This window comes from Diadema antillarum, unplaced genomic scaffold (assembly GCF_040938485.1).
Source record: "Diadema antillarum isolate AM-2024a unplaced genomic scaffold, OU_Dant_1.0 seq00000946_RagTag, whole genome shotgun sequence".
NCBI classification, from domain to species: Eukaryota; Metazoa; Echinodermata; class Echinoidea; order Diadematoida; family Diadematidae; genus Diadema; species Diadema antillarum.
This window is the reverse complement of record NW_027271795.1, coordinates 1,047,783-1,071,029: the sequence shown is the minus strand read 5'-3', so window position 1 is coordinate 1,071,029 and position 23,247 is coordinate 1,047,783. Positions and strand designations below refer to the sequence as shown.

The 23,247-nt window shown below is 40.4% G+C and overlaps 1 protein-coding gene across 1 annotated transcript in view; it reads right to left on the bottom strand.

Moving 5' to 3' along the window:
• The window catches only part of LOC139741708 (semaphorin-1A-like), a 139,650-nt gene that overhangs the window by 15,146 nt on the left and 101,257 nt on the right, over positions 1-23,247 (bottom strand). Inside the window, exons 9-16 of the mRNA XM_071652292.1 lie at positions 13,356-13,467; positions 12,241-12,301; positions 11,039-11,189; positions 9,822-10,044; positions 9,103-9,203; positions 7,153-7,343; positions 6,828-6,880; positions 4,829-5,143 (exon numbers count right to left, since the gene is read on the bottom strand). Coding sequence (XP_071508393.1) covers positions 4,829-5,143; positions 6,828-6,880; positions 7,153-7,343; positions 9,103-9,203; positions 9,822-10,044; positions 11,039-11,189; positions 12,241-12,301; positions 13,356-13,467 — 1,207 coding nt within the window. The remainder of the gene's footprint in view (positions 1-4,828; positions 5,144-6,827; positions 6,881-7,152; positions 7,344-9,102; positions 9,204-9,821; positions 10,045-11,038; positions 11,190-12,240; positions 12,302-13,355; positions 13,468-23,247) is intronic.

The window sequence follows — 23,247 nt, the reverse complement described above, 5'->3', positions numbered from 1 at the left end:
TAAAGAGGTTGAAATTGCTTTACACACTCTACACAAACATACACACATAGACATGCTCCAAAATAAAATTTCCACTGCACTTTCTGCAGAAGGGAAATAGACGTGTGGAGCTGCATGAGGTGTTCTTTGGAACTTAGCCAAAAAGGTACAAGAACTACTTCATCTTTTTAAAAAAAATCACAGGCGAATATTCTGCGTAACATGTCATTGATATCTTTACATCTATTGCTCTAAAGAAGGTCAATCTTTCTAAAGCTGCATTATTCTATGAGATTGCTCATTAGATTTGATGCTGGTGGCGTCACTGAAAATAAAGGACAGTCATGATTCTGCTACCTGCAACAAAACCAATGCAGTTTGTTCAGCATCATCTTAAAATGGTTATTGATTCATGCACACACTTAAAAAAAAATACACAAACTTTCAGGATAACCTCTCAAAAGATATGATTTGCACTTCAACTGAGACATAATGGTGCATTCCAATCATTTTTTACACAGGGAAGAAAAGTAAATTCATTGTGACATTTCTTATACAGAATGGACATACCTGCTGGCTAAATTCTCTACACTTGCAGAGTCTAGCGAATTCATTCCGATTGCAAGCAACAGAACTTTAAGTTAGCAGAGTTTTCTTCATTTGTTCCAAATAAAAAATTGGCACTGAATAATTTGCTCTTATTCTACAATTTTAAAAGGAAAAACAGGCAGAAAAAATTCTCTTTCTACATTCATTTGCTAGCTGCACTCTGTAATGTCCTCTTGCAGTTTTTTCCCCTCATCAAAATCATAATGATCCTGGTAAAAGAATGTGAGCATCATGCAATCTGATTTTACTCTTGGCATCAGAGATGATAGGTCTGATTTATTGTCAATCGATGACTGGGACGAAAGCTTATTTTGGTCTGCCATATGGCAACTTCTTATCACCGAGTCATCTCAATAGTCCTTGAAGTACAAAAAAAAAAAATCCTGCAGTGTTTAGTCATCAGTTAGTAACTTCTTTGTTCTCTTGTTTTCTTTTTCTTTAAAAAAAAAAAAAATCATGCAGCAGATGACTTGTGTACTAAAAACAAATGCAGCATCAACACTAGGCTACCATTAAAGAAACAAACTTAATTGCTGTGACAGCTATTTGCCTAAAATATGGAACTGTATGCCTTGTAAATTTTGGCATGGCTGATTTTTATAACTGTACTTTGGACGTCAACATGGGCAGTGTGGCTGTGAATTCCTGCCTAACACTGCAACTAGTTTAATCTGGTAGAATACATCAAGAGTGTTGCGTTTCGTTTTGTAGACTGCAAAGCCCAGTAGATCTGGGCTATAAGGGCTTGCGTGCAAGCACTTTGAAACTTGATGAGCCTGGCATCAAATCAAAACACAACATAAAACACTTGAAACGTACAAGAGCACCACGTATGTTTGACTTGCACGTCCTAGAAGCCTGATGGTTTTTCCTGATGGTTTTTTTTTTTGTTTAACTCCCCTCCCCCCGCCCCATGTGTATACTATCTCTCCCTCTCTATCTAAATCAATCAATCTATCTATCTATCTATCTATCTATCTATCTATCTATCTATCTACCCTATCTATCTATCTATCTATCGATCTATCTATCTATCGATCGATCTATCTATCTATCTATCTATTTTGCTTTTGTTTTTGTTTGTTTGTTGCTTTTTTTCCGGGGGGGGGGGGGGGGGGGGGGGGGGGCAGGCAGCATTTTAACCTGCACGTACAAGGTGAAGTACCTGTCATTTCACATGGTGGGGTGATAGGACAAATTTCTTTTGACAGGGGTGGTTGGGGAAACTGCTAGACACTCCAAAGGTTGGTTCAGAGTATTACCTACATACTAACCAGTGACCACCACATCAGCTAACCTATCTGTCACTTTATACATGCCATGCCAACATCTGACGAAATATGATTTTGCAAGGTGTGGTACGGGGCCACAAGAAAAATGTCAGAAGCTGTCGAGACAATCAAATACATTTTTCTTCTTTCACATACCATGTGTCTTACAAAATTATGAGAAGCGTTTTACTGGGAGACTTCACTCATTCAAAAAATAAATACTTGTACCACTACCACCCCCCCCCCATTTCAGCTTCAATGTAGACAGACTTATCGAAAATGAAAGACTTTCAATACCTAGAACAGATTTACTGCACTCCCCTAATTCTACATGCCCTGAAAACAAGTAGGAATTGATCTAAAGGGGAAAATAAAAGAACCAAAATGAAACAATAAGGAAGGATGCATGCACATTCTACCAATGAAAAACAAAACAAAGAACAAACAAAAATGGTCCCAATTCATAAAATCAGAGATGGGAGCATGGTCTCAAGCAGAGTAAAATAAAGTAAATGATGAACATCATAACATAATCCACCATGCAATGTTGTCGACGCCAAAGCAAAATGAATGACTAGCTAAAAGCTTCATGTTTTTGGAAGTATATCTGTGGTATATCTGTTGGATTTTCATTTTCTCCAAAGTGAGCACAGAACCTGTTCTTTGCTGACACCCCTCCCCCAATCTCTTTCTCTTTCTCTTTCTCTTTTTTTCCCCAAAGAAATCAACTTGGAAATTAGGTTACCACTGAATCAGGGACTGAACCAACACATTAACCACGTGCAGGAAGTTTCATTACCACACAATTCTGAGGTTTCGCTGGACCAGTGATTTTAATGGCAGATCTCACAATGTATGTGATGAGTACACCACTTTAATGGGACTCTCAAGATGTGAAAGTAAAAATACTGCTTGAATTTTAATTTCTTACTTCCTTTTTCCTTCTTTTTTTTTGGGGGGGGGGAGGGAGGGAGGGAAACGCTTCTCATGTCTGAAAGTTAGAGAGTGGATTACAAACACTGGTGGCTTTTAAAAAAGTACTTGAGACCATCTGATTTGGCAATCATTTTTGTAGAGTTGTTTGTTTCTTTCCTTTTCCCTCATAGGGTACCCCACAGAAAAGACCTGATTCATACAGGCTTCTTGTGGTATGGAGATTGTATCAACCTGGGATGAAATTATGAATCTGACATATTTCTACTGCAGTACTCAATCGGATTGACGAATGTCTATAAAGCACTTTGTGATTTCCAAATGTGGAAAGAGATGAAAAACAAAAACCCCATCAAGGGAATATGGAAAATGAATCGTGCACTACAACTCATAATATTTTAAGAAAAAGAGCAGTGATGGGGCCGTTGTCATGCCACTTCTACGACCAAAAATCAACATGACCATTGGCTCTATTCTACAGAAACTAGACAGTGGCATTTTTTAATTAATCAATTTTTTTTTTGTTCACCCTGTACAGCCCATTCCTTCATTTTAATGTGACACAAATGGAGAAAGGTGGTTAGTAACAAAAACCCACACACAGCAAACTGAGAGGAGGAAGGGGAATGTGTGAGTGATAGGCAGCACAAACGATCCCATTCTACCACTAAAAGTCAGCCAGTCTCTTCTTGGGGGGTGGGGAAGGGGGGGGGGGGGAATCTTCACCTGTTACCATAGCCCTGGTAACCGCTGATGGCCAATCTAACTTGGTTTATCCAGAAGCGTGTTTTATTTGTAGCTAAACTACTGTATGAATAACAATGCCCTAATCATCACTTAATATATCCCCCACCTTCAGGAGATACAACTCCGAAGCTGTACAGTTGGTGTCAATGTCATCTCTTAAGAGGCCCAATGACCCGTACCATCACAGATTGGGCTGATCATATCAACTTTCAATATCACGCTCTTCTTCTGCAACTGGAGCCAAGAACAACGTCTAGACACTTGTCTTCTTGGCTGTGCAAGGTGTTAGAACTAGACAGGCATCTAATTTCTGCGGGATACTTCCCCAGACGCATCAGATTATGAAATCTACTCTCACTGCAAGTCAGAGTGTCACTGTATACAGTACTAGGATTAGAAGATACGTGCGGCACGGCAAAAAAATGAGACAACGACAAAAAAACAAAACAAAAACTAAATGCTCAGAAATTTATCTTTTCCTTTACTTGCTGCTGTTAATGACTTTTGCCTACTCCTACTTTATATGTGCCCGTGCATGAAAAAAAAAAAAAAAAAAAATGTATGCGTGTGTGTGAGGAATCACATTTTAGATAATCTCCCAACAAAGGTAGGGGGTTTCATGGTACTAGCCCGGTTAGAGATACTTCTACAGCAGCTTTCAGAGGGGTACTTGCCCTAAACGTGGTATAAGCAAGTGGTACGTGGTTGTGAGCAGTGCAAGGATATACTACTCCCCCTCCCCATCAGTTTTGCAAGATGCTATCCTCTCCCCTAATCCCCACCATTATTATTATCACTATTATTATTATTTTAATTTTTTTTTTTCTAATGACACTGACCTACTGCTTGGCGTGAAAATTAAGGAGGATTAGAGAAGCTTTCTCACACAATGAAGGGCAATAGTGAGAGCTTGTTACACTTTGTTTGCCATGTCAAAATTGAGGGGAAGAAGTCATCAGGGAGTGAAAGCGGAGGCGGTGTAGAGTTTATGTATTATATATACGTGTAGTAATACTCGCAAGCAACAAAGTAGCAGCCAGAGATTTGGAATGGATGTGTGTGTATAGTACTCATCAACTTTGCATGGAATGAGAGTCAGACAACAAGAATACTATTTTCAAAAACAAAAACAACATTAGACTGGTATTAAAAACATCAATTGAAGCAACCAGTTTGGAATAAAAAAAAATGTTCAAAAATATACAGAATTACATAATATTATATGGGTCAAAATGGTAATCAAATGAATAGGGTTTAATCATTAAAGCGAAAGAGGAATCTGGACATACAAACTGGGTCTGGTCCAATCACGGTTGTGTTGTTGATGGGTTGGAACTCGGTGGTAGTGGAGTAGTTTGGTTGTGGTGGTGGTGGTGGTTGAGATGTCTTAGAGGGTGTTGTTCGGTGAGGAGGAGGAGAAGTGGTAGGAGAGTGGAGAGGAGGCGAAAGGGAAGTCCCCATGCTCTCAGTGGATGTACCAGTTTGGGGCTGGCCGGGCTTGGGCGTCGACGGGTTCTTCTCATCGGTGGTCTGCTCCGACGGCGAGGAGGTCGCCATGGTGCTCTCGCCCACGGGGGTGGCGGGAATCGTCTGACTAGTGGTGGCTGTTGAGGCACACACAGACACAATCAAGGATACACGCACCGGGGCAACAGAAAGAGAGAGCATTCATTAAAAACCAACGCTGAACTACTTACCAGAGGGGTGGGGGGTCTTATCTATCCTCCTTTTTTTTTTCTAAAAACCAAAATCATGGTGTTTTTTTAAACAGTTGCTTGGGAGTAAAAATAAGGCCAAATCATAATTTCTGCTGCATTTGGACATTTTCTCAGACAATATGAACAATGATAAATCATATAAAATAGGGAAATGAAATCATGTTGAATCTTTGTTAAGTTCAGCGGTGGTCTATAAAATTAAAGCTTGTGCACTACACAAAAAACTAGAACAGGACAAAACCCAAGACATACTACGACTTGAAAACTGTCTACTGAATGTGATCAATTTGAAATCAAATGTGCTCAATTTGAGACTCCCTTTAAAGCAAAAGTCAGAAATCAGACTTTGAGTTTGGGACTTTTTCTTTTTCAAATCAGTTTTTCACCTCAAAACATTCCTGGGAAACTTCCCGCAAGTAACAGATAGTTAAATGAGTTGGTGATAAAAACCACATGTAAGGCGTAAGTCGTCAACATGGTGGGTAATATACCTCAACAGAAACATAAAAAGAGTTCCGTAATACCAATGACATATATACAGGTGGCATATGGGTATGTAGCAGGCCAAAGTACATACAAATACATCTGTCTAGTCAACGAAAAGTGAGAACATGCCGTGACAAAGATGGATTTTTGTACTGTTCACCCGGTTTGCATGCAAACAGAAAGCCGAACAAGTTGTGACATAACAGATTATTTCATGCAGAAGGGTTACTGTGCATCTGCGTGGGATGTCGTCTCCTAACTTTACATAATAACGTCCCCAAGATGCCAAGGAAATGGAGGCCCGATTTCCAGTCCAAATTGTACATTTCTCGACAGCAGCAGACGGCACTCAAACTAACCACCCATCACTCCTTAGCAACTACTCATTCCTGTGGCCCTGCACGTTGAATCAGCTATTAGCAAAAGCCTGCAGGGGTTGTTATAGTGCCTTCTGCATGATGCTGCAACACTAGAATGAACCTAGATGCAGACATGCTGTTAGAGCCTTGCTTTCTTTCTCTAAAATGAATTATTCAGGCTTCCAAAGTTCTGTCTTGTTAATAATATTTGTTCTTAGACACAATGCAAATTGTCCTAGACGCACACAAATCCAGCAATATTTGTACACCTTTTTTTTTTTCTACCCCTATCTACATTAGACCTATGAATAAGCCTCATATACTACAATTACAAAAGAGCTTGAAAACTGAAAAGTGCAGTACTGCATAAAATGAAATATACAGAAATCGAGGGAATACTCCAACAAAAACTTCACAAAATTAAAAGAAAACAATTCAGAAAAGTTACTACAGCAAACCTTGACTCTTTTTAATTTTATCTAGCCTGTGATTCAGAGCAAAGGTGCATATTAAAGTGTGATTCTTGTGGTTATGTGCTACAGCTTCTAACACTGAATTACCACATATCCGTGTTCTGTGCTTGTGCATATGCCACGGGAATAAAAACTAAAAACTTGGAAAGAAGGTACAGAAGTAATCGTCGCTTGGAGGCAAATGGCCAATGGGCCGAGTGGCGAACAGACAGAGAAACACCTCCTTGGCCGTTGGTCAGTCTTTGTACTTACTTGACGACGGCACAGGGCAAAGGGTGGTATCCCCATTGACCAAGTCTTGTATCCTGTACAGGCATGAAGAAAATAATACAAAAAAAAAGGAAAAAAGAAAAAGAAAGATGATAAACATATACAAGTATGTAATGATTCCTGAGATGTTTACTGCTCACAATACGAACCAGGCAGAAATGTCCCCATCACAATGTAACATGTCAAAAACAGATCAAACAACCAGGGAACAATAAAAATGAAAAGATGGCATGACATAGAGCAATGCCGTCGGAGGAGTATTATGGGACACAATGACATTGGCTTCGATGGAGAAAAATATTCTTACCCATCGGTCGAAGCCCTGCACCCTGGCTCGCCTTCCACGACCCACGAGCAGGCTGGGTCTTGTCCCTCCACACACTTTACGCAAGTGTCGAATCGGCCGCAGTTGGCCGTCGGCAGCCGGTAGATTCGAGAGCCGGTACTGGCATATATTGTTGACCCATTTGACGTGATTTCCATGACATTGATAGCGTTCTGAAGAAGAAAATACACACATGCAAGACACACATACACACACAAACAAAGAAAACAAAAATCCAAAGAACAGAACGTAGAGAAGCTTGCCTTTTCTATGAACTTTCATCCAATATCTGATAAAATTTAAAGTTTAGGGGAAAGAAAATCTCCTGACACTTTTTTGAAAACAGCATTTCTCCACATTACTTTTAGCACTGGCACTTTCTTACTTAACTTTTTCATCACTCATTTCTAAAGGCTACTTACTTGCAACAATATAGTGCCCACTTGGCTCTAACAAGTCTTACTGATCATGTATAACTGTTGTGTTGTTGTCAAATAAGTGACAACTTTAAATAGCATTACAAAGCCTGAAGATGTACTGAAGAAAATATATAACAATGTACCGAAAGGACATAGAAATTGCAATTGTTCTAAAGTGTCATATGGCAGTGCAAACACACATCAATTAACTTTAAATATCAAATTGAATATCATCACTTTAGTATCACACTGAATATCATCACATCCAAGAACAGTGTTCTGTAGTCCTCAAAATTCTGATGAAAAGGTCAGGGGAATTGCGTTTCAGATGCCACAGTTTTTTCTTTGCTTTCACTATTAAAAACAATCGTCGCCTATGAAAGAGAAAAACGTGGCTTCCTCTATTTAGAGGCGCTTCATAATATTGTCATTAAAGATGGTCATTAAAGTCATTTCTTTGCAATTAACCTTCATAAACAGCCAACACTATTCCCAGAAATCAAAACTAATGCAGCACCAGGATTAATCATGTGATCTAAGATGCAGTCTCCCTGCCTGATGTGTCATGGCATTGTCACAATTAACAAGCTATCAGTTCAATGGGGAAAGAGAGGTGTTTTAAAACCCTCTGGCACATCCAATATCTGTGAGAAATTAAGTCATGACAATCTTGCCTCGCCGAGGATGCTCTAGAGGGGAAATTGAAAGCAAAACCCATTGCTCACAATGATCTATTATTAACTGCTATTACAATGAAAGCGATTAATCTACATCTGAACCTAGTTGAGAAGGGCCATTTATCAAAAACTTTTATTCCCTTTTTTTTATTGGTTCTAACCTACTCAAGATCTCACTATGACACACTTCTCGGTTTATTCTTCTTTCTTTCAATTTCATTCTGTCGTTATGTCTTTTTGGGAAGTCCTGGTTTCGTTACTTATCCCTTCTTTTTTTTTTTTTTGTGGTGTGATCAAATGACCCACACACCAGGAAAGACGAAGCCAGGGATGGGAAATCCTTCTTCTGGTCCCCGTACGCCATTTCCTATTCCAACAGACTTTCAGAATCTCTCTGGGACTGCTTTCGGTGCGAGAGAGAGAGGTCAATGGATCTCTCTGCACACGATTGGACAGGTCAGGAAATCTTGAGGAGGAAGTCTATGCGTTTTCTATGTGCCAAAGCACTACACATCTGGTCGACAGGGAGAATTTATGTGGCACCTTCAATGACATATCTCCTCAAAGCTGGCCTTAAAAAAAGTTGTTCCATTATGTCAAGACTGAGAGGAGGGCGTGTCAGTACAAAAGCATCTTATGTACAATCACTTCCAATTTGAGTCCTGAATGGACAGTTTACCGCAAAAAACTTGAATGGACTGACCATCCCTTTCACAGAAAAGACTAGATTCTATGTCACTAGAGAACAAGATATGAACCCCCTTCCCACCCTCCAGATACAAGTAGACAAACAAACATAGAGACATGCTGACATCTGACATCAATGCATCTCTCACCTGGGTGCTATTGCCAATATTCAGCATTATATTTTCAACAATCCTTGGCTGATTGTTCTCGCCGCTGTTCTCGACGTAGGCCTTCAAGATATGACCCTTGTCTTCATATGGAAGAATACACAAAAAGAGAGGGAGAGAGAGAGAGAAAATTAATGATATTCAACATGTACCTCATCAGCAAATGATAAACCATACTTGCCTTCCATGGTTACAATGTAACAAACAAAATGTACATTTTTTTCTTGCCTTCATTAGCTTGGAAACGATGAAGTTCATCCCATATCCAATATTAGAAAAAAGAGATGAAATTGGTTGAATGCATTAAATCTGAATAAAATTGGAAAAAAATAAACTAAAGTTTGCCAATTCTATTTTTTTTCTCATTACAATTCAAAATGAGTGATTACTCAATGTGAAAAATAGATAACAGATTAAGAGGATTCTGTCAATTGCTGAATAGTATGTATGCACGTTAAGCACGAGTAGATTTGCCGCAATAAGTCATATATTATATTAATTATTATTATCATTACTATTATTATTATCATTACTACTACTAATACTATTATTTTTATTATCATCATCATCATTAATACTTTTACTATTGCTCAAAGCAAAACTAATTTTACCCCGTGAAACATTAACAATGTATTGTACAGGGTAACAATTATAGTAAAAAGATAATGAATGCGAATGGCGTTACAAGAGAGTGACCTTACCAGTCCCAAAGAAGAAGATGTCCGTGTCGAGACCGGACACCCCCTTCTCCTGGACGACTAGCCGCTGCAGCTGCTGACCCATCACGATCATGATGGGGTAGTCAGAGGTGGGATCCGCTCGCGGCTCGGTCAGGTCGTAGTCTGCCTTGTTGGGCACCAGAGTGGACATGAGCTGGATGCGAGCCAGTTTCTGGTAGTTGGTGGTCGGCTGAACCGTGGCACACTGTGGGATGGTAGCAATTTTGGAATAATCATGACAAATCATTGAACACGCAAAGCCCACTTAAACAAACATGGATACAATAAGATTTTGTTAGAACAAGAGGATTTTTGCTGCAAAACTGTCATTATTTCCCATACATGCTTGTATATACTTTGGCCGTTTCAACAAGATTTTGTTATAATGACGAAATTCTCGCAGTCCCAACTACACAAGGGGTCTTTCCACCATGGCGTAGTGCTGGTAGCACTTCTAACGTACAAGAAGATCAAAGGAGTTTGTAAACCTATGTCTCTTTTTCTTCCAAGTTTCTGTGTTTACTGATTGCCCATGAAATGCAATATTAGCTTCAACCACTGGGTTACAAATACTCTTTCTTCATAGACAGATGAAGAGTTTAAGTCTGTTGATCTGGAAGGTACGCAAGCGTGTAGTCCCAACGACTCTGACCACCAGTCAGCATATACACAAATTGTCTCATATCTGCCTCACAAAGAGGTCCTCTGCCTACCTCAGTGTATTCACAAAGGTTTGAATTTTAAAATCAAGGAAAAAAACAAACAAACAAACATGAAATTGTGGATAGCACATTTATTTCCAAAGCAGCCATATTATTACCCAAATTACCCAAATGCATTCTCAAGACATGAATAAACTGCAAGTTCTGACATTTTCTCATCAACTCACAAAGCATGACAGAAACACACATTTTATCCATTACCTCGACATTTGTTCATTGATTTTTTTTTTTTTTTAATCTGTAGATATGTGAGGAAACAGCTCAACTAGGACAACAAAAAGGAGGCTGGTAGTTTTTACTTTTATTCTGAGATAATGGAAAAAGACACTCCAACCCAACAATATAAAGAGACAATTTCGGGGGGGGGGGGGGGGGGGGGGGGGGGGGGGGAGTCTCCGTTGATTCTGAAATTACTCATGGATGCCTTATAGCAACTACAAATCTTCAATGGGGGAAAAGTCTAAGATGGCCCCTCACCGTTCCCGGACGGGGTGTGGGCACATCACTGGCGGGAACGTTGAGCCAGAGCGAGGCGCTATTCTCCTGCCACTTGAAGGAGGCCGTCTCGAAGACCCTCGCGATCTCGCGCAGGTCGTAGGCACACAGGGCTGAAGCTGCTATGCCGGCACTGGAGTGCGGAGAACGAGGAGGTACAAAGTGATAAAGTGAGAGAGAGAGAGATCATTTTTCGTGAGACAATCTACTGGGAGAGGGGAAATTGATGATGGTGCGCGCTAAAATTACCCTCTGGAGGAGAGCAGGCACCGTACTTGAGATTCAAGTTGGTGAACCAAAGTGACTGGGGAGTAAAAACAGAACTGGCATCGTCGATGGCAACCACAGAGCTACACACTTTTTTGAGATGGAAACACATTCAAAGGAATTTATTACTGGGAACAAATTGTACTGTTGTAAATGATGGATGCATTTCGCCATCGATGCACATTCTACTAACCACACAGAATACAAACATCCCCCTTTTCTGGCCATATCTGACTCAAGATTTGTGCATGCATACATTGTCTTCAATCTCCTGCGAAACCGAACCCCACAACGACCACTGGATCACTTTCACCTGTACATGATGGGGAACTCATCACTCACGATGTGAGATAGAATGACAGTTATTTTATACGCTTATCCTGTCATGCACCTGGGCCCTGTTTCATAAAGCTGTTCGTAAAGTGACGCATGACTTTACGAACGACTGCAATATGAAGTGCCAATATGTGTGCCCATTTTTTCCCCTTTACTTTTTAACAAAGTATGACTGTATCACATGTCAGTATTTCTTCTACATTAGGGCAAAAATACACTCTCAACTAAAAATGTGTATTAACATATAAGAATAATCATTATCATCTGCAAATTTCAACTTTACGAACAGTTTAATGAAACAGGGCCCTGTCTACTTGTCGTTGCATCTCTCTGGATGTGTACATATATTTAGCATCTGAAAGCTTTTAACTTCACTCCTAACTTGAGCTCAGTTTCAAGTCTGCAAACCTGATACAGGGCTGTACCCCTTCCTCAGCACAAAATTCTCACATCTGGCTTGTAGTTATCAAATTATGTTATTGACTTTTTATTTATCCCATGTGACTCTCTATTTATGAAGTACACCAGTACTGAGATAAGTTGAAAGATGCAGCTCTGACTCTAAATCCAGAATTGCTTACCTTGGCATTGTGAAGACACCAAACAGTATATAGGGATTGTCTTTGGACCTGTATATACCCTCTGCAAACGAGATAGATAAAAAGGTACAAATATGAGATGATATATATAAATATTTTCAAATCCCCAATACACTTAGAACAATACATACAGTTGTACTGCAATACATGTGTACAGTTGTACTGTTGTTGAAGACAAGCTTCCATACTCTCTACAAGAGAAAAATAGTTAATTTAGTGACAACGATTTATGATGAAAGGGAAGGATCCCACTTTGAGAAGTACACTCATTTATAATGTATTCAGAATTCTATCTAGAGCTTTAAAAACCAGTGCAGATGGCAGTATGGGAATACCATGTCTTTAAGTTGACCATTTAGAGAAGAAATGTGCACAATACACAAATCACTTCCTCAAACTACAGTTCTTGGCCAACAGTTGGGACAAATTCTAGCAAGAATATCCTCTTCCGCAAATGCTCCAGTACGGGAAACCAATGTGGTCAAGTAAGCTTCACACATTTATTGTAAAAAAAAACAAAAACAAAACAATGATAATGCTCAGTTTACCCCCCCCCCCCAAAAAAAAAGAAAGAAAAAACAACAACAGCAACAACAACAACAACAGAGTTTCTTCTTCCTGTCTTTACAAAGTTTATGTGGTGTGAATATGTCCTCTGCTTCAACCCAACAACATAAAAAACACTGCCAATCTTGTAATCTAGCATTCAAGCCTAGACAAAGTATCACCTCCATGACACAAGAAGAGATGACAATAACCACATTAGGGAAATGTGCAACATAAAACTGAATGAACGCTTCGCCTTGAACTTTTATTGTTACTTTGACACACATACAGAAATCTTATTGTGGAAGTGTCAGAGACTCGAGGAAGGAAGAAGATAAATTGTCTCTCATTGCTTAATAAAAGATGAAATAATGGTTGGCAACACATTCAAATGCAGTAACTACCAATCCCTTCCACAAAGGGAGTGACGGAGGTAACACATTCCATACCATGCAATCACTACATCACATATGTACAAGTACTGGGGACATGTACTTCAGAGAGAGAAATCAAAATGACACAAATAAAGGACAGTAAAGGTAATGACTTACGCAGATTATTGAAATACATGTTGAAGTCGCCAACAGTGGAACAGCTGAGTCTTGCTTTGAGAAAGGTGGTCCATTTATTGGTCAGAATGCCTGTTGTTCCGCCCGTATCATTCTATGGAAAGACAGAAAAAACAGGAAGCAAAAAAAAAAAAACACAAACAGATTATAATATTGAAGACGAAAGAAATGGATCGTAGTTTGATTTAAGGCAGAAATTGTTGATGAATCAGCTGCAGCAACAACTCTCCTTATGCCATCTAATGCTTGTCCATTAAAATGAAGTGCCCATTTCATAAGGAGAGCTCATCTCCCCTACACAAGTCAAGTCGGTCTATCACTAGTTTGTGCGCACTGCATTGAAGTAGCACACAATAATATCAGGCTCGTATGAACTCTTGACAGTCGGTTCCGTTTCCGAGGGCAAAAACATTTGTATTTTCTTTCATTCTCCTATTGAAGCAAGTAGGTAGAATCATCCATTTTCCCATTTGAACTTGCCTGAAAAAAAAAAAAAAAAAAAAAAAAAAAAAAAACTTGCCCCCAAAATAACAACAATGGATGAATTGACTTGAGGAGATTCTGAATTTCACATCCACAGTCGAGATTTTACTTGCTCAGTCAGGCAGGTAACTGAGTATTTTCACATTTTCACTTGTCCAGCACACAATTTCACTTGCCCCTGGCAAGTGCTCATGTCGTGCCCTGCATTACCACATGTCAGCTCTCTGTGTAAAATGTCAGTGGCAGCAGATGGATTTGGCAGTTCTGAGTGGATTTAAAGACAATATGTCTGTATGTGACTGTCTTGTGTTTTTGTGGATGCTTTATCCAGGGTGTCTTCCCCTATGAATGAAGTAAATGGATATACTTTGCAGCCATGAAAATGACAGATGGTGCTTTGGTAACAAACTGAGCTGCACATTGCCCAAAACTGACATAAAATCATGAAAGAAATAAGTTTATCCAACATCATTACCAAGACAGGAGGCAAGATTTATGTGAGATCACTTCCACGCCATCATATCAGATATCCGATAATTCATTAGTTTGCAGAGGCACATTTTGAGGCGACGGTACATAAAGAGGAGCAGCAATCAAAGTTCATTTTTGCAAAGATCACAGCATAAATCAGCGACTCTGCAGGATATTAATAAAGGTTTCTGTTTGCCGTAGTCAGGTATTAAGGCCTGGCTGCAGGGGATTAAACCCAAACCAAGTGGATTGGCATCAATTCTCTACAAAATCATGATTAATTTCAAAAACACATATGTGCGCATTCGTCATCCACTGAAAACAGAGGGAGATCCTCTGTATGATCTGCAATGTCTAACTGCAAGAGGCCATACTTGACTAGTATTCATGGTATTTTCTGGTTCAGATTATCCTTGCTTTTCTACGTGAATAAATATGATTGTCAATATTATTACATTGGATAGTAGATTTATTTATTCATTTATTCATTTATTCATTCATTCATTCATTCGTTCATTCACCATTTACATTATCATATCATACCATGAGAAGCTACAATATGTATATATAATTATACACATTTTTTGAGAAGCAAAATATATCACAAAATCGTGAAAGAAAAAAAAAACGTAAAAAAAATCGAAGGTGAAAAGCAAAAGCTGGAGCTTCATACAACTCAGAAATGTCTGATATTTCCTTGGTGTAGGCTGCACTCTACCTGGCCGGCCCCCTGGCAATCACCACCTCCTTGAATTTCTGATCTCTGCATTTTTCTCTCACAGGTAACATAACATTGGCATAAAATTACCCACACATTATTTTACAGGGACATTAATGCCACGCTCTCACTGATATACACCATGTTTTCGAGATGCACACATTTATGGCTCCATGCAACCACCCATCAATTATCTGCGCACATCCCGAGCACTTTGTTTAAGGGCCGGTTCTATTGCCAAAGAGTGGGAGCAGGACAAACATACTGTAAAGGGTAAAAACATACATCCTATATGCCAGCCATAGAGCACTCATGAAATCAATCATGTCAGATGTGATAGACTTTGGGTCTAAATCATAATCCAGTGCCACAAGCTGACTAATATTGATGCTAATTCCCCTCGATGTCATTCTGGGACATGGTCCTCGGCTGGATAATAATCCGTCCACCAATCACCATTTCTCTCAGTTGATATATTTCATTTCCCTTGTCTTCACCCGCATCTTATCACTAGTATGTTGTGACAAATTTCTTGTATGTCACTCCTTGATTCTGTTACACTTTATATTCTCTGCCTTCTTTTTTCTCTTTGAAAAAAACTTAGAGCAGCATTATTAATGTCACTTGGGTACTAGAATGACATCAGACTTCTCTCTCTTTCTTTAGTTATCTTCATTTGCTCTTTTAATATCCCATTACTCTTTACCTCTCTTTCCCGGTTTTTGCCTCCTCCAGATTTCTCAGCGCTGCTGCAGCTGGATGCAGAAATGAGCAACACGACATCGCCTGATGCAGAATGCCCCCCTTGCCTCACCCTCCTCTACCCCTCCATCTCTCCTCCTCCCCCCCCCCCCCCCCCCCCCAAACTAGTACTCCTCATCAGCGGGGCTCTTCGGGTATGGGATGCCTACTTTATGGGCAAGTTGTATATTAACCCGAGATGGTTGCCATATATCAAGCGGTGAGAGGAGCGCCTCACTCCGGTAGCCAGGATACGGATATAACTCAGCGAGCTAATGTGCAAATGCATACGTACTCTCACTTGCGGCTCAAGAAAATTCTCCACATATAATTCTCCTGTACATGAAGAGGCACATTCTTTTTCAGCCTTGGGGTAACAGTCAAACCCTGGCTCTCTACCAAAAATCCCATTGACGACGAGAGCCCTAATTGTAAGCGCAGGAGATAAGTTATCTTGGAAAACCAGAAACATTCGTGAGCACGAAACTTTCATGAATTTTGCGAGGAGCTACGATTTGCAAAAGTAAAATGCATGTAAAAGTATTTGTCTGCACAATGCATTGATTGCCAGTGGCGCTTCACAAAAGTTTTACATGTATGGTGCGAAAAAGAATGTGGGTTACAATCTGTGCCACAAATATTTCTGGTTTGACAATACCAGTTTGCTGAAGATCCTTTGGAAATGGCCTTTAATGAAAATCATCTTAGAATGCATTTTCCAACTCTTTGCTATATAGTGATTTCACACAAAGAAAAGACAGGAGATAAAGATCTTTGTACCCTACATTTAAAAGAAATTTGATGTTCAAGTCAAAAGCAAAAGCTTCCACAGAATACAATGTTATATTCCAGTTGATAAATTCTTCATTTTTATCAAATTTCCCAAAAGAAACATCAGTCCTGTCATGAAGTCCAAGAAGGTTTCTGTAGTTGTAGAAGATTGAAATAGGAGGAGTCTAGTAGCAATGCACAACATACTGTTTCTTGGGTATGTACATTATGTACATTATGCTACTCACAACATAATTATGCTTGCCAATGTCCTATATATATATCATATGGGGGGGGGGGGGGGGGGAGGGGGGAGGAAGGAGGAATTCAAGGTGTCTGCCATTCATAAGACCAAATTACACATAAACAGCAATCTTGCACTTGTCAAACTCTTGACTTGCATTCCTCTATAGTGAAAGAATGCAGAAATCCCCTTGAGAGGGACTAGTGTGTCTGCCCATTTCTTACTTGTCACATTTTGCCCTTTTAATTTGTCATATCTTCAATTTATGACCCTTGAATTGGTCACAGCTTTAACCCTGATGCTACTATTCTCTAAAGTTGATGCATAAATCAGAAACCTACCGGACAAAACGGTATGTGATATGACATGTGTGGAAGAGGGGGGAGGGGAGGGGCGTGGCACTTTAAACAGGTTTGACATGAGACAGGCAGCTGAATGTGAAACTGTTTTCTCAAACGCCTTATATTTACTGCCATTTAGAGCACGATTTTCTGCTCTCAGAAAAAAAGAGAGGGGAAAATGGAAAAGGTACAGCTGTACTACCACACCGTGACCTCTGACTATTTTTGTACTGCAATTGTTTACAGAATGCTGGTTTGATAAATAACAAGTTTAGTATCACTTGCTCTTAAAAGCAGTATACGTGGTGTTACAATGACACAGTATTTCCCCCGACATTGTTGTCCTCACAGCTCCAATGTTTTGTACCAGTGTTTTATTTCAAATGTATTTCTGGAATTTACTTCCACTGCAGGGGTAATAAACAGGCTTCTAGGGGCTCACTCTTGTTTACATCTCCCTGGTTTATACTATGGAACAATTGAAACCAACCCCGCGAAACGCATCAGAGATTGGTAATAGAATTCTGTCCACGCCGACAGAACCAAAAGAGGGGCTAGTCTGAATGGCCACGGGGTCTCATTCGGCAAACACCCGAGGGTAAGCAAAGGGCGTCTAGACCATGTCCCGCCCGCTAACAACTCTTGCTGCTCATCTGACTGAAAGAGGTGCTGGGCCTCAAGTTGCCTTACCCAGCCAGACCAGGGACCCTGTTTCTCACACCTCCATGCCCAGCCCGCCTAATGGTAATGCAGGGTGCCCTGGTAGAAAGGCTGCTTCAACTATTACACATGTGTAGGATCTTTGTTTCCCTCATGAATGTCGGAATTTAGGGTAATTGCCTGCCGCTATTTGATTTTCTCACCGGCCAATGCCATTCTCTGGGTGAGCTTTGAAGATACAACAAGCTGATACAAAGGGGTACGACCAACACATCAAGGATAACTTGCCTGCAGTAGAAATGCCACGCGCCTTTCCGCACTAGGGCATCAGACGGAAAACTGAGCATATGCACACACCAGTATACTTTATAAGTCTGAAGTTTGATTTGTATGATGTAGGCATTTCCAAGCTATGCACCAAAAGATTGCATGTAAAATGCCATGTAAGCTAATCTATCGGCAGAATCAGTGGGAAAACTACAACTGAGGAAAAAAAATCTGTCGAGAATCAAGAAGGCATTAATGATCTGGCATTTCAGGTGATTTTCTAGAATAACATAAGGCAAGGAAAACTGAATGTAAAATGAAAGCCCCACTTTCTCTTTTTGAACCAATCTTTTTTATTTTTCAAATCAGTCAATCAGTTGGGAAGATAAGTAATGACCCACTACAGAGCCATACAGCTGAAAGAATCCATGTAAATCTACTCAATAAGCATTTTTTTTTCCAAAAGCTATCCTGAAATATGAACCTCCCTCTCTCCTTTTCTATCTATCTATCTATCTATCTATCTATCTATCTATCTATCTATCTATCTATCTATCTATCTAGCTAGCTATAGGTCCCATATATCTATCTGTCTGAATCAAATCCAATTGGGCATACATTTTAAAGGTGCATGGTCCCGGTGTTTTAGTCAAATACGTACACGGGCGCACGGCGTAAGTTTCCTATAGAGACCTACGCTATCGACGCCTTTTTAGCGCTTACGCTTTGGCCCACTTCCCTGAGTCCGAAGAAGTCCGATCCACTGTAGTCAGTGGTCCGATCACAGTTTGGCTCATGATTCGGCTGAGGAGGATGACAGCTTTAGCAAACTTCTTTTGTGATGTCATAATAACAAGCACATATGCACACACCCTGGCATTACTACAGACTGCGCGATGCGCAGAGAAGACAACGAAGGCAACGTTACTTAGCAACACCTACGCACTTTACTCGTGATGACAGCTCAACTTCGGTAATCTTCATATCAATGCTAACGGTGATCGGCAGTATCATCAACAGCGCCCACTACACTACCGGGACTATGCCCCTTTATTATACCTCACGTCCTCAGTGATGTCTTTTCATTTCAAAACATTCAAGATGGGTTGCAAGAGATGTCATACCCCTGCTGATAGCCTTCATCCTCAAGGTAGACCTGGTGGTGTAATTTATCCTCTGCTGTGAACACATGCAAGGTTTGCCCCTCACGCCTCTCTCCCCTCTTGAGATTTACCTGACAGGTTATGTCCTTGAAAGCATCTGGCTGCAATATTCCAAGTACGCCTGACAGACAGTGATCCTGTTTGCCCTGGAGTGTACACAACACTTTATCTGTCTGTCTGTCTGTCTGCCAGCTGCCTATCTCTCTGTCTTTAGTGCATCTATTCATCTGAATGTCTGTCTGTCTGTCTGTCTGTCTGAACTACTCTCATACATTCTCACACTCATATCAAGATTAAAAGGCTCTGTCAGGGTTGCAGGTGAGGTGAAACTCGTAAAGAGTTACGGTTCCATCACGCCGCAGGCCCCGGGTCGGTCATTACGTCTGAAAAGTGTCTTTTTCTAACCCCTCCAAGCGAATTTACTTTATCTCTCTACCCTCATCTAAACATTCATGCTGTGATGTGTGGGAGATAACACATGAAATTCGAGCAAGATACTACAGGGAAGAACCACACACAAGGGATATGCTGTAAAAGTAGCTCTGGCAGATGTTGAGCACATACAGTCGGCTCAATGCATGATCCATGTTGGATGTTTGGTTATAATCCAGCACAGTGATGAACTTCTCTTTGGTGTTTATGAAGCACTTGACATGTATCATAAACAGGAAAAATATCATATGATGCATGTCATACATTTTTGTTTCAAAGCTCTTTCTTTGAAAGACTACCTCAAACATGTCTCAAAGAAACAAGATGCTTTGTTGATAAATCCAGATCTGTAAATACAGACAAGGAAAAGTTTTTCTAAACCCACACAGACACACATATAGCTGTACATACACACACATACATACATACAAAATCAAAATAAGACAAATGCCTACTGTGCTGATTGTGTGTGTGTGTGTGTGTGTGTGTGTGTGTGTGTGTAAGTCAAGGGCTCAGTTTTCAAGAATTTGTAAACATTAACACCAACTTTATCCAAACAAAATCCTGCTCAGTTATTGGTGTTTTTATTTTTTTTGGCACTGATGCAAAAGGATAAACCTGCTTCATAGGAGTCTCATTTTATTTATGCAGTGCAAGCAATGTTAAACAAACGGCTCATGCTTCCATTTCCATGTGACAAGGAGTGGCAGTGTCAAGGAAAAGAAACGACCCCTATCCTAGAATCCAGGGCACCCACGACCTTTCCAAGGGAAGTGTGCTCCTGGCAAGAAGTGGAAATATCAATCACATTTCCTCATCTGTTCATCTTCACTATACAGCCAAGGGCGGGCAGGAAGAAGGAAGAAGTCGCCTGGGATTCGCAACAAGACATGATTCTGTGAAAATTGTTAATATGTGACTAGATCGTAGACTTTGTTGGATCATACGCTGACATATTATGTATTCTGCTGCAGTCTGCCTGTTGAAAAAATCATTATAGCTAGTTACTGAACAAGCAGCACTATGCACGTGTCTGTGAAACTTGGATTTTATGCTCAAATAGCAGCATGCTGAAATTGCTGATCTTGCTGGGGCAACTCATACTCTAGCAAGCAAAAGTATTTGAGGAGCAGCGACAGGCTTCTAAAAATCTCATTCTACTATGATTTCCTCTGTGTATAATCTACTCTCTCTTGATCTCCAGCAACATACTGTCTGCTCATTTTTACCTTGGTTTTTTTTAAAATGCGATTATTTTTGTGTCAGTCCCCCCCCCCCCCCCAAAAAAAAAAAGATGTGGATGTGGCAGTTCAAGTTGCTATTCATGCAACTGCACAGCAAAACTCACCACAGAGACACACTATACAGTCAACACATGTGGTCCGTAATTTCAACAGCATCACATTCCATATGCACTGGTCCACTGAGAACCGCACACAAGGGTGGCAAGGACACGCCTCCTGCCTGTCTTGCTAAAGTGGGGACAACTGTAACATGTTGTCACTGGATGCATGGGACTTTTTTTTTCTTTCCTTTTTAATCTCTGAGAAATGCTGGCTTTAATGGGATTGTTATCCCGAGGCTGGCTAGACAACTTTGCCCTAATGCACAAAATTGATCAAATGTCATTCATGTTGACTTCTGTTCTCCGGCCTAATAGCCTGCTGTTTTCACATCCCTGGAGTGTGAAAAATCTGACTGACTTCTCCATGACCCATAGAGGCATACACTTCAAGACGTGAGGTGGCAATATAACTACACGGTGTGGGTCTGTATCTTAAGACTATGACACAGCCAGTTGCCTGTAAATTGTTAATTACCACCGGGGCCCCGGCAATTTGAACGTGCACTCGCAACTGACATTTTAATGACGGGCAAGGGCTCCCCGCAAAGTCCACCACGGCTAAAGTCAGAAAAACCGGGCCGTGATACCAATTAGATGGCGTTACTCCCCCACAATACGCGATGGCGTCTGATTAAATATGTTTGCGCTCCGCGCAAATTGCATCTTGGCCATTAACTCCTTCCATTGCATCGTTTCTCATGCGTGGGATGAGGAAGTGGGGCTGAAGAAGCTATCCGCTCCGTGCCCGGCATTCACGATGACGGGGAGGTGGAGGGAACATCAAGAAAGGGTTTCACAAAAACACAATCAACAAACGACCATGTACGCTCGGTGGATCTGAATGCAGAAATGGTCTTAAATATTAGGGCCTAATACTGCTGAATACAATATCAAGTCAAATCACATTAAAATTAAGAAGGAGATGATGATGGCACTAACATGACACAGAAAGAATTTGATGAGGATATAGGGCCTATAAGAAAGCAATTCAACCCTCAAAATTTGCTCAAAATGCAGAGCAATCTGGGAAAGGATCACAGATACTTATCTACATCTTACAATTCCTACACATATAGGCCTAAATGCAATCTGATATTGATTAGTCATATAGAAATAAGTGTAGAGTGCAGTCATCTTTAATATGCTTTTATAGGACACACTAATGCGGAAGTATATATCTTATATTTCAGTACGTGCAAACATGATTATATCTGCACATGCGTGTGCATGAAAATGACAAGGCCAATCTCCAGTCTGCACTTAAAATGAATATTGAAAGTAAAGAAGTTTTGCAGAATGCTAAACATTGAAAATGAGGCATTCACTTCCCTGTATCTGTCCTAACCAATATTCAATTCTGAAAAAGAATCAGTTTTCTTCAAATCCTCCTTTATATCAATTAGGCCTATATTCATACAGATAACATAGTGATATGGCAATACTGAGGGTAACCATACAGTGAACGTCAACACAATTTTGCCCTCCAAATCCAATGCCTCTTACTCCCTTCATATACAACCCTCCCAGGGGAGATTTTCGGAACAGGAGAAGTGGGTACTGAGCACATTAGCTCCCCCTCCATCCCGATACATTAAAATGTCAAAATTTGAGATATTAAAAGCCTTTAACAGCATGCCACAGTTACCTCGCTCTACATAGGCACGGGCAGCTGCAACCGCTAACCTCTGATGATGAAAACACAACCTGGCCAAGACCCTAAGGTGAGAGATGATGCATGCACACCAAGCTGACATTCTACCAACACACATACACATACATACATACATACATACATACACACACATACATAAATATGTATACATACATACAGATACATTCACTCATCATACTAGCTTATTAAGACAAGCCCAATGACGACAGAACAAACACACTATTAAAGCTAGGCTCCACATCTCCGTCCCTCTCTCCTCATCTCTGTCTTTCTCTCCTCATCTCTGTCTCTCTCTTCTCATCTCTGTCCTACTCTCTTCATCTCCGTCCTTCTCTCCTCATCTCCATCCATCTCTCCTCATCTCCATCCTTCTCTCCTCATCTCTGTCCCTCTCTCCTCATCTCCATCCTTCTCTCCTCATCTCTGTCCCTCTCTCCTCATCTCCGTCCTTCTCTCCTCATCTCCATCCTTCTCTCCTCATCCCTTTTCTTCTTTCCTCATTTCTGTCCCTCTCTCCTCATCTCCGTCCTGCTCTCTTCATCTCCATCCTACTCTCTTTATCTTTG